The sequence below is a fragment of the Macaca mulatta genome, chromosome 14 (assembly GCF_049350105.2).
Source record: "Macaca mulatta isolate MMU2019108-1 chromosome 14, T2T-MMU8v2.0, whole genome shotgun sequence".
Classification (NCBI taxonomy): domain Eukaryota; kingdom Metazoa; phylum Chordata; class Mammalia; order Primates; family Cercopithecidae; genus Macaca; species Macaca mulatta.
The window spans coordinates 121,775,833-121,788,419 of NC_133419.1; the positions used below are offsets into that span (position 1 = coordinate 121,775,833).

Here is a 12,587-nt window from a genome sequence, read left to right on the forward strand (position 1 = left end):
GTCCAGCCTGCTGGCCATCTCTTGCCCATGGTGCCCGGTTTGTTGATGTTGTCAATACAGTGAATCAAGGTGATGTTCTGTAGTACCCAGATGACTCAGAACTCTTTCATTACAATATGAAAGAAGGTGGGAGACTTATAGCCCTGGGGCAAAGCTAGAAATACAGATATATATTGTTGTCTGTTCCATAAGATGTGAACTATTTTTGACCCTCATTCCTGATTCAAACAGGGAAAAAAATGCATTTGTCAAATGAATGGCCACATATCACGTATCTGAAGCACAGCAGCTGCGATTGGTACTACCACTTGGTTGAAGTTGGAGTAGTCCATAGCCATTCTCTAGGATCCATCCTGGCCAGTTCGATAAAGATATGGTAAGAGTTCACCACCCCTTTTCTTTAAGAGTGATACTAATGTTTACCATTCTCCCCACAGCCCAGGGTGCAATATTCTTTTATGTGACTACTTTAGTCGGAGTAGGGACAGGGAGTGTCAGAGATTTCCACTTGCCTTCCTTACTATGATAGTTGTTACTCTATAAGCTAAAGATGCAATGTGCCAAGTATTAATACATCAATCCCAATGGTACTCACTCACCGACCAGCTTCCTAATCCAATGAATGATAAGTCAGCTTGGTCTCTCCCCACGCACCTGATGTTCCCTCACAGCCAGATTCTCAAAGGCATTCTAATTCATGTATGCCACCATCTTGTGTATCTGGTTATGCCCAGATGGCATTTATACCAGCAGCAGTCCTGCCTCGAGAAGAATGGAGCATCCAACGTGGGCCAAAAGGGTTGAGATATAAGTATCCTAGAGTGCATGGAAAAAGAAAACAATTAGTATGCTGCTAGCAGTTTATTAAAATAGAGCTGACGATTTTGCTTCGAGACATTTAGGTTCACTACTGGACTAAACCTTAATACAGGCTGGACAAAGAGAATCCTTCTCTAGGTGAATCTTTGATTTAAGCTTAATTTTATTGTAATATCTTTGGACTGGGAAAATAACATCCAACGGGTCTGCAGCCCCTGTAAACCCACTGTAAACTTTTCTAGGATTCCTTTTATTCTCTGAGCCCTATGTGTTCCCACTTTAATGGAGTCTTTATCATTATTAACTCAAACTCCTTCTATAACAGTCCTCAAAATGTCTAAGCATTCTCCTTCTCCCAGTCTATGGTCACTTGTGTAAATGGCCAAAGGTCTTTTTGGGGACAGATTGGGAAAATTACCATATTTGCCATGGTGTTGGAGGGTCCTGCCCTTTGGGTACCTGTTACCTTTTCAGTCTAGATTCCAGATTTGAAAACTGACTCAGATCCAGAAACCAAGCAGGGCCCATGGTTTTTTTTTACTGGGACCACTGCTCTCCACCTTTCTCAACCATTCCTGCTTTTTTCTTTCTTTCTTTCTTTCTTTTTTTGAGATAGCGTCTTGCTCTGTCGCCCAGGCTAGAGTGCAGTGGTGAGATCTCGGCTCACTGCAACCTCCACCTCCTGGGTTCAAGCAATTCTCCTACCTCAGCCTCCTGAGTAGCTGGGATTACAGGCACACCACCACTAATTTTTGTGTTTTTAGTAGAGATAGGGTTTCACCATGTTGGCCAGGCTGGTCTTGAACTCCTGACCTCAGGTGATCTGCCTGCCTCGACCTCCCAAAGTGCTGGGATTACAGGTGTGAGCCACCGCGCCTGGCTCTTGCTCTTTTATATTATTATACAGAGGAAACCATGCTTTTGCTGGCTGCCCATCTGCTTTGCCCCTTGGATACTGTGCTTTATTAAGCATGTCCTTGACTCTTTAAGGATCAGGTCCCTTGGCTGCCCCTCTGATCTTCTTGGTCATTACAAAAATTATGATTGCCCTCCCAGCATCCCTGGCTTCACACAGTAGCGTTATGTCACCTGGCCTGTATTTCTGCAGGGACCCATCATCTCCGTTGCTATCAGAGCCAAGTTCCATGATCACCTTTCCTGGCATTAGCCTTGGCTGGCATTAGGGAGCCACTACTGAGCTGCTTAGTGATACTGGTGCCTCCCTCTCCAGTATATTCCTGCTGGCTTTGGTGGCTGGTGCGTCTGTCCTCTGTCCTTCCATGGAACGTGATTGTCCAGTGGGCCTAGCAGAGTCACATAATATATCTATTCCACCATGCAAACATCTGTGAGCCTTTTGGTCCCTTCTTCGGCCATCTGCCATGGTAATTCAGGCATTTGAACCTTGCTCAGTGTGAGCCATCACTTTTTCCAGGCTTCTAGAAGCTTCTCTAGGAGTGAGTTTGCACCATCCGCTGGTGCTCTTGACACCACGTTGAAGTCTGTAGCTCTAGAGAGTGCCCCTGGGTATGCCCTCCCCTCATCCCTACCAGTGCGTGCTGGCGCTTTGCACCTGCAGCACCTTCGTGGGCACAGTCCCTTTTGTCTCCTGTCAGGCCCAGCATGTCTCTGGCTGGGTTATGCAGCAGCTTAGCCCAGATTACAGGCCTGGCATTCAGGAGAGAAGGTGGGAGCAGCTTTTGAAGAGAGCAACTGTTGCCTTGTCGGGGGAAGTCCTCTCTACTGTCTTCCTGTGCTGGGGGAAATTTTAGTTCCTGATGGTGTGCAGTAGGGTGTGTCTAAAGGATCAGAAATTTTCAGAAATAAATCTTTGGAGGCATCTACCCAGATAGCCTCCAAATGAGGCTAGGTATATAAAATAAGCATATAAAATACCTATATGTACATGTGTGTGTACATGTGTATATGATAAATCACATGTATAATATATATGTATGCATATAATGTGTAATAAATTATATATACCTATATACACACACACATATGTATGTTTTTCCCAGGTAGACCTTGACATTGGTATAATAGAACTGCTTCCCTTGAGCACCTGACCAAGTCTTTGTCATTCAACAGGGCTCTCCAGAGCAAAAACTGCCCATCTGGGGAGTCCTGCTTTGGTTGGAAAGTGCTAGACTGTGTAGCCTGACCTTGCCCAGTTATTGGCGGAGGGCTGTCCCATGAAGAGTGTGTCCTGGGTTTCAGCACTGGGGCTGAGCCTGAAAGCGCTGAGGGCTAGAGGCTGTTGGCCAACTGTGCTTCTCCCATCTCTGTTGTACGGAGTTTAGTGGGGGGTCTGAGTGGCGCATCTCCATGTCTGCCATAGCCAATAACTGCATCATTTCAAAGTAGCTCACATCTGACCATCTGTTCCACAGAAAAAGGTATATGAAAGTTAAGAAAACAACACAAAAACAAAAGCATCCCACACGTAAAACCCATTCTACTTGATTTTAGAGGACTGTATTTTTTTATTTTGTTTGAGCCGTCTTTCCTCTTGCCTATAAAATAGCATCAACTTCGCCATTTTTTTAATAAAGCACAAATATCTTGGTTGACTAGCTCCGATGCACCCCCACCCTATCCCACATCTAAATCTTGTCAAAATCTTTGCTCACCTCACACTTTCAACAAAATAAGTCCTCCTGCTGACACAGCAGGAAAAGAGATTTTTGTCATTTGTCAATCTGTGACCACTGGGTGTACACCAGAACACACACTCACTGACCAGCTTCCCAAAGTGATAAGCCAACCTGGCGTCTCCCCACGCACCTGGTGTTCCCTTGCAGCCGGATTCTCAGAGGCATTCTAATTCTAATCATGTATGCCACCATCTTGTGTATCTGGTTATGCCCCGATGGCATTTATACCAGCAGCAGTCCTGCCTCGAGAAGGATGGAGCATCCAGTGTGGGTCAAAAGGGCTGAGATATAAATATCCTAGAGAGCATGAAAAAGGAAGAAAGCAATTAATATGCCACCAGGAAGATCATTGCCTTTCCCGTGAAAGTTTGGCTGAAGAATTGTGATAACTTCAAATGATAAGAGGAAGGTTTTTCTTTTTAAGAATACTGTCGGGAGGAGACTTCATGGTCTAGCCACGCACTTTGGTGATGTCTAACTTGAGCTTGCATCCGTGTTCTCATCGCAACTTTGCAGAGTGACACAGACAAAAAGCGCTCCTAATGGAAGGTGAAGCCACCGTGCAACTGATTGTAAACTAACACGAAAAACGGAGCCAACGATTTTGCTTCAAGACATGTAGGTTGACTACTGGACTACAACCTAAGGCTGGACAAAGAGAATCCTTCTCTAATGTGTCTTTGATTTGAACTTAATTTTATTTTAAATAGGCACCCAAGAAACTAGCTTTTCTGTTATATAAATATGTGCCATTCTAAGCACTCCTAGAATCCAAAGAAAAATAAATAAATGTGAGTCATTTGGAGAGAAGCAGTCATTTAACATCTGTAAGTAAATATGTGTGGAGGATTCATAACACCAGTGAGAGAATAAACAATGTGGGAAACCTGCTGAATTTTCACAGGTTTTTGGAAAAACATGGAGAAATTTAAACTAAAAAATTTAGTTCACCAAACACTCTTGTGACAACATGCTTAAACCTAGAATTATATTTCTTTTGTACAGTTGGCATTTAAATGTCTGGTCAGAGAAAATTTGGAATAATTTTTAAATTCCCATTGATTTACAGAAGAGTTTTTTTCCTGCTACAGTCAAGTTACTTCTTTCTTGATAAATTCCATTTAAACATTTCGAATAGTAGATTCAGCTTATGCCTTAGCCAGTTTTGCTTATTCCACATCTACTGGATGCTTGGAAGCATCTAACCGAGCACGTTTTCCCCTTATTCACATGCCTTTTAAACTATTTACTTACTGCAAACTTTTATCAGGAGGGGTTTATCTCCCCCCTCTGCCTCCAGTGACCCTCCCTGGGTGTCAGGGGAGGTTTCCAGGCCACAGTTTGAGATTTCCCTTGTGGAAGATCATGTCTAGCACTAGGTCCCTTGTTAGATTTTGCCTGGAAACTGCCCTGTCCTATCTCCTGCAGAGCGATGCATCAGAGAGAAAAGAGAGGGCATAAAACTTAAAAAGTTTGGAAAAGTTTCTTTAAATACTTCATACATACCTGTGAAAAAATAGAGTAGGGCCTATCTGTGGCGACTGTCCAAAACCAGAGAAACAAAAAAAGACTTTAATGGAAAACCAACTTCATTTAAACGTTGGAGGCAGCTGCTTTGTTCGGAGTTTTAATCCCATGCCGGTGGATGCTAATTCTGTAACATTATACAGTTGCTTCTTTTGGGTACAAAGGTAGAAGGGGGTTTTCTTTTGTGTTTTTCAGTGCAAAGTGATTCTGATCAGAAAGGCCCAAGGTTTCAGCTCCAAGCACCTGACATTTCCATCTGAATCTACCTTTTTTTTTTTTTTTTTTTTTTAAGGGGGAAAAAAAGGTCTAGTTTTTCAGGCAAAGAACCTCTCTACGCAATCCTGAAACTGATCTTTAGATTTACTTTTCCTTAATCAATAGAAAAAAACTTGATTGCAGCTCAACACTTACCTGTCTCTAGTGCAGGACTAACTTAATTTTTGGTTTTAAGAGTACAGGATTCAGACATCATTTCAGGAATCAGAAATTATTGGCAACAAGTTGAGGAGAACTGACATGAATTCTTGTTTTACCTAATTTTTCCTGGCTTACCAAGATTTGGCTTAATATTTCTGACTCAGTTTCTCCAGCCTCTACAGAACAGGTTAGTGACATTTTTCGTAAATACAAATATCTAAATGAATCCTCCTTCCTTCTCTCTGAACCAGTTCCCTAAGGGCTGTAGTCTTAAACTTGCATGGCATCTGTCTCCGTTAAAGCTGTGTGTGATCTCTGCTAAAGCCTTTGTACCGTTTCCAGCAAAACTGTCTAATATTTAATATGTGCTTGAAATTACAACATACATACTTGACAACTAAAGATTTGCAATAAAACTCTCACAGGATAAATTCATTGCCTTTCCCGTGAAAGTTTGGCTGAAGAATTGTGATAACTTCAAATAAGAGGAAGGTTTTTCTTTTTAAGAATACTCTCAGGAGGAGACTTCATGGTCTAGCCACGCACTTTGGTGATATCTAACTTGAGCTTGCATCCGTGTTCTCATTGTAGCTTTGCAGAGTGACACAGACAAAACGCACTCCTAATGGAGGGTAAAGCCACCGTGCAACTGATTGTAAACTAACACGAAAACAAGTTCATCTTTGCTGCGTTCCTTCTTTAATTAACTTGCTGGAATTAATTGGTTGCTTGTGCACTGGATTCTATTTTTTATTGTGATTCCAATTCTGGACGGGTTCTTTTTTTTATTACTAATGTTTCTATCATTCATTTCACTATGTGAAGTCAGTGAACAGAGTAGACTGGCCCTGAATCTGGTCAATACTTCAGAATGATGGATCGGCTCCCTTCTATGGAGAAGGTGATGGCAAACTCTAAATTCTCCTAGCTGTAGAACATACTGTGTTTTAACCAACTTTTGTTTGATCTTGGTGGAAAGCTGTTGTGAAAATTAGGAAAGCCAGGTCTCACTGGGGTGTGGTTTCTGGTGCAGAGACACAACCCGGGACCCGCATGCATCTTTAGCGTTGGGTCCTAGTTTTCAGTGCTTTATTCGATGCACAGGAGATACCTTTCCTTTACTCATACTGCTCTCACTAATTCTAAATAATTACTTGACAATTCGAACGATATCATTACACTTCCAGACTGGCTTCTTCTGGGCAGCTATAATTTGTTCGTGAAGTTTTGAACTTAGGAGGACCTGCCAGCATTCAGGGGATTTCAGCCCGACTCAGCACTGTTGATGTTGTTACGTGAATTTGTTCTGTGATGGTTTTGATGGTCTTGGGATTCGCCACCAAACACACCTGGTGTTCTATTTACTCTGGCAAGCTGGGGATTTTTTTTTTCTTTTTCTTTTTAAAATTCCAGGATGAATTATTCATCATTCCTTAGAATTTGGGTCTCTTTCATCTTCGCACTTGTACGGCACCAAGGTGAGTACTACAGAATTCCATAAAGCTCTCAGTTAGCATGCTCTTGAATTGATAAAGAGACACGTTTATTAGGAACCATAATTGTAAGGGCAGGTGCATGTGTGTCGACAGATACACGAGAAAAATGTAATTAAATTCTATTATCAAGGGTAAAATTCATTAACTTTAAATGAGGTTTACTTATATTCCCACTTTCTTCTGATTTAACTTCAAATACTATTTGTATATACCAGCTTGCCCTATGCTAATGGAGTAGATCTTTAAAATAATGCAAAATACTTCCATTAAAAGTAGATAAGATAGGTGTATGTGCACCTCATGTCTGATCACTGATTCCCATTAAGGCATTTAATTTGCGGTGGAGACTTTAAATAATCTACTTATTTTGGCCTAAAACTAGGAAATTACAATGGTATTGATGTCAGTGGCTTGTATATCAGTGACCTTTTACGTGGCCCCCAAATCTAAAACTTCAAGGTAAATAAGAGAATTATTCCCCTCAGTGATTCCTTCTCTTTCTCTGTGTAGCATTGCCCTGCGTAAGTGAAAGGCCACATATATCTTTTTCTACTGTTGTTTTGGATTTTAGACAAAGATGGGGTAGTCTAAATAGATTTTAACATTTTATGGCTAAAATTCTCAGGCACCTTTCTTTACTTTGAGAGTTTGTCTAGTTCAGGTGGCACGTGAGTACAAGTCTGAGGTGCGCATGTCCAGCCCCTGTGCAGCGCTAATGTTTTTCCAGAGTTGGTGAATTTAAACAGTTAAACCACAGTGTGAGACCCCACAAGAATGAAAGAGGGCCCGTGATTTCAACCTTCTACCCCAGCTCCAAGAAAGTACATTTTATTTGGTGGGAAAAAAAATCCTGGAAACATAGCTATGTTTATTGTGAAATTCTCAGCTTAGGGCAAGCATGGATAGGGATATTCTTTCTTTTAGCAACTCTGATGTTATTGATAGGCCATGCTGCTAACAGTTACATATATATATATTTTAATAATAATGGCTTCTGAGGTGTTAATTACTGTAGTTTAAACCTATGCCCTTGTGTTTAGCACCCTCCTTTTCATTTGACAAGTATTATTTACCATATTAGATATTCTTATTGTTTGTATCCTTCTTAAAATTAAAAATATTTAACTGTCCATTCTTTCCTATTCAAAATTGTGAACTAATTAGGATCACCCGCAAAGAGAAGAATCTTGCAAACTGCCTCACCTTTGCAGCAGAAGAGGAGGTTAGGATCATTCTCCCTGGCCATGGTTTTCTGTCTCCTCCAAGGGGTATTATGGATTTTCCATTCCCTAGGCAGACTGGCCAATTAATGCAGCCCAAAATACCAATTAATCTTTCCAAAAAATGATGATAATTCAGTGTGAATTTAAGCCCTCATTCATACTTGGGCACGACTCCTAAAAAGTTCCCCATGAAGGATAAATCCATGCCAGGACACAATTTGTTACTGTTAACTTGAGAAATAAGTACCTGTGTATAATACTGTAGTAGCGATTATAAAGATTTTTTTTTAATTCGTACCTTCTAGGAATTTTTAATTTGTTACTATTATGTAAATAGAAATGTTAGAAGACCCCTTTTCACCTGCTGGTTGTAAATTAAATACAGCTCATGGGCCCAGAGCTCCTATGATCTGACACAGTGCCTCCTACAGGCTCAAATTCGGGCAGCTTCTCAGCAACTTCTGGGGTTTGGACGATGCATATACACTAATGACCAGATTCGTTTCCCTGCTTTCCTCGGACGTCAGCCCCTGGAAAGAAATTAGCCCTCCATTGAGGCAGAACTCCTCTTGCTCCCTGCTTCAGAACTGGAGAGCTGGCTCTTGGCCTGGTGCAACAGGCCTGCTTTCTGGCCCTTTTGCACTCTCTTTTACATGAGCTGTTGTCTGTTCACTAAAAGCCTCCCAAAGGAGCAAAGACAGTCCTTGGCCGGTTGCTCCCCAGCCTATTGCTTCCATCAGCACAGAGCAGGGACTTTCCTGAGGAGAAGGCCCGACATGAGAATGGGGGCGTCGGCATCTCATGGCAGCAAGCAGGTACCTCAAGAAGTGTGGCTGATGCTCAGAATGGGCTTGCCGCTGCCCCTGAGAATGAGAAATTTAAAAAAAGGGAAAAAGGGAGAAAATGATAGTGTCCTATTGTCTTATATTCATTCAGGGAAGAAAGGACAGAGGCAGAGAAAAGTAACACCCAAAATGTAGATTATTTCACAGATACTATTGGACTTGATCCTCAGTGATGCAGACCCTAGGGAACTTGTCTCATTTCTCCCACAAAACTGAGCCACACCTTGCAGCAGTACGGACCGGAAACCTGGGAGCAGCAAGCCGGGGCTGCCAGGACGGGGGTAACCCTGTCACGGCGGGGTGCAGTGTGTGTTTGTATGATGGCTCTCCCGTGACCAGGAGGACCAGTCAGAGCCCTGCAATTCCTCTCCAAAGAGTTCTCAAGGACCCAACCCCCTGACCGCGGAGGATCTCGTGTCTGTCTTTTGTAAAAAGGAGTTGGACAAAGAGCCTCTTGCAGGGCCAGCCCTCAATCAAGGTCATTCATGGGCCAATTACTACAAATCCTCTCCTCCCACTTTTGTCCCAGTCCCCACTGTTGTTTATTTCCTTCTGGGATCTGGGATTTTCTCCAATTGGGCGGCAAGAGGGAGGGAACTCCTTTCAGGAAGACACGATAGTGGAATTCTTGAGCTAGAAAGGGAGCTTCAAAACTGTGGCCATGCCAGACCTAGAGGCTGCCTCTCAGTACCCAGAAAGCTCCAGCTTCCAGGGAAGTTTCACAAATTTCCAGCCAGTTGTAACCGTAGATATCACCAAGATGCATGAAAGTGCAAGAACGTGCACAAAGCGCTTTCTCCTATGGAGAAACATTATCATTCCCGTTCTCCCCTTTCCCAGAGGCAGAAGATACTGCACTGTGTATGGCCTAGGTTTAGGATGAATGAGAGGGCAGTGTGACTTGTGTTCAGCTTGCAAGCCTTACTGAAAGAAACCGGCTTCAGTAAGTAGGAGGGATGTAGCTTGCCAAACGGAAGAGGGAGCTGCCATCTATCTAACCATCATCTCTCTTGACAGCTCAGCCCAGGGAGCTCATGTATCCATTTTGGCAGAATGACACCAAAACCCCTAAAGTAGACGATGGAAGCTCATCTGAGATTAAGTTGGCCATCCCAGTTTTCTTCTTTGGCGTTCCTTACCGCACTGTCTATGTAAGTGGAGAAGCAGCCCAGCTGTTGCTCTCTGGCTCTCCCTTTTGTTTGTCATTAAGAAAAGCATTTTAAGTATCCTCTTCCAGAGCTCTGGGAAGGAGGATTTATTGGCAGCCAAAACGACAAGTTCTGAGATTTCATGAGCTGATAGGTTTTATGATTAAGAAAGTCAAAGGTATATTTAATGGCTAATGTTCATGGTGGAGGAGTATACAGGGTAATAAATTGCTTTTGTGGGTGATTAAACATAGAAGTGAAGCAGAAGCCCCAATGCCATGAACATTATTTCTGCTACTCAATGAGATAAAAAGATACAATGAACCACAGTAGGAGCAATATCATTTTTCTTTCCCTTCTGGGGGTGTGAAAAGTTTAGGCATCTGTTGTTCTTGGGCTTCCTACCAATTCGAAGCAAAGTCTGAACACAGTAGAGGGGTAATCAACTATTATATCAAAGTTGTTTGCAGAATTGGCCACCCTCAATAATCGTCTGTAGATAGGCCAGAGGATCCCATCGCTCAACCCGCACTAAGAAATGGTCCCATTTGTGATCAGAGCTCTTCTAGGCACCTGTGTTCTCAGGTTCTTGTTTTTGTTTTTTTGGATCATTGGGTTTGCTGCTAGTGAAACGGTTGCACATGAAGAGGAAGACTCAGAGCAACTGAGCCTGCCTTTATTGTTGGCCTTAAAGAACTGGGTGAGGGATTATACCACATCCCTGGAGGAAGAATGCAACCCTAAGCATGTCCACCTCTGGCCATCTCTACCTCTGGGACCTCTCTCTACCCAACTTTTGATTTATGACTCCGGGATGATTCCCGCTAGAAAAGAGTTCCCTGTTCCATTACCTAACTGGTAGTCCCTGAACCTGCAGAGGCAGGGTTACACAGGCACTCATGAGCAATGTCATTTCTTGGGCCCCACCCCACACCTACTGAGTCAGAAACTCTGGGAGGAGGAGCCAGTAATCTGTGTTTTCATGAGTCCTCCAAGTGGTTCTGATGCCCACAAAAGTTTGAGAACCACTGATCTCAACCATAGGATATAATCAAGACACATGTGAGTCATCACCAGCTTCCTCTGCCAGTCTGTGTGTTTTAATTACACCTATTGTTCCCTAGCAAACACTTCACTCTGACATCCTGAAACGCCTTTTATTCTCTACTCACAACAGGGCCTCCCTAGTCTGCAATAGCTGGTTTTAAGTTTTGGGATGTGTTGACCTGATTTTGGCAATAATAGAGTGAGGACTTCCGTACTGGAAGCCCAGTTAAGCTAGTTTTACTTCTCTATTGCACTGTGTGATATGGAGTCTGAAGAATTTTTTCTTGCCCTTGCAACAGGAGGGTCCTTAACCTGAGGCAGACTTATTTGAGGATACATTGTTCCTTGCGTTTCCAACACTTTGAGTAGTGCAGTTTTCTTCAAGCCTCTAGGATGTTCCCTATTACTGGAAGACAACAGACTCTAAGTCTCTTCCAAACCCAAAGCCTTACTTCCAAACATGTAGACCTACCCTTGGCCCAGGCCTTGATAACTTGCCTCTGGGATCTGGGCCACTGTTAATGTCCATAATGTTACTGGTTAACAGGAAATTAACATATGATTGGAGTGTATAGGAAAATTATCTCCAGGTTTTCTATATCCAAGAATTGCAGTTTCACTACAGGCACCTCTGCTGCTGAAGCCATGTAAGCCACGGAGTTAAATCAGTTTATCTAGCAACGTACAGAGCTAAAGATTCAGGCAGAGGTTGAATTGTTTACAGGTCCCTTGTAAACTGAGGGTGTATCTTGGCTTGTGATTTCCAGTAAGGTTTCCTATTTAATTGGTTTACTAAGCCATTTACAGATCATGAAGAAATCACCATAAGATAGTCATTTATATAAACAACGTAGTCATGCCTCAATTTTTATGCAGCGATTGTACCAAGACACTATCACACCACACGAGCTGGAATGGAACTGGGCATCTGTAGGTCTTAACCTTGTCCTTGCTCTGAGCACAGGAGTGGTTGTGACATCAGTAGAGGTCTTTTAAATGTCTCACCCAAAGCAGAATATTGTTCGTCGGAGACTGGAGTTGGACGGAGTGTTTGATTTCTCTCTCTCTGACACTCCTCTTTGGTTATAAAATAGGAAGCAAGGCCTAATATAGAGCACCTCAATTTTCAAATTTCACTTCCATGCTTATTTCTTTTTCCTGCTTATTTTGTATTAGTGACCCTGAATCTATCTTTGGAACCCATGTTACTCCCTGTCTGGCCCAGCACACACACACACACCACCCCCAGTACACACACACACACACTCCCAGTACACACACATACATACCCAAATACACATACACACCACCCTCAGTACACACGCACGTACACACCCTCCCTAGTATACACACACACACACACACCATGCCCAGTACACACATATACATCCCACCTCAGTAAGCACAC

The 12,587-nt window shown here is 42.7% G+C and overlaps 1 protein-coding gene across 5 annotated transcripts in view; it reads left to right on the plus strand.

Moving 5' to 3' along the window:
- The first annotated feature begins 231 nt into the window (after positions 1–231).
- Positions 232–12,587, plus strand: part of TECTA (tectorin alpha) — a 102,251-nt gene continuing 89,895 nt past the window's right edge. For 4 of the 5 annotated variants that reach the window (XR_013404347.1, XR_013404348.1, XM_028834086.2 and 1 more), the window contains exons 1-4: positions 232–376; positions 5,455–5,607; positions 6,834–6,898; positions 10,002–10,135. Coding sequence is in view for 3 of the 5 variants with exons in the window: in XM_028834086.2 (XP_028689919.2) it covers positions 6,835–6,898; positions 10,002–10,135 (198 nt within the window). In the remaining 2 variants the exon portion in view is untranslated. Of the gene's footprint in view, positions 377–5,454; positions 5,608–6,705; positions 6,899–10,001; positions 10,136–12,587 lie in introns of those variants that run through there. The other variant, XM_077964537.1, reaches the window with a different exon arrangement.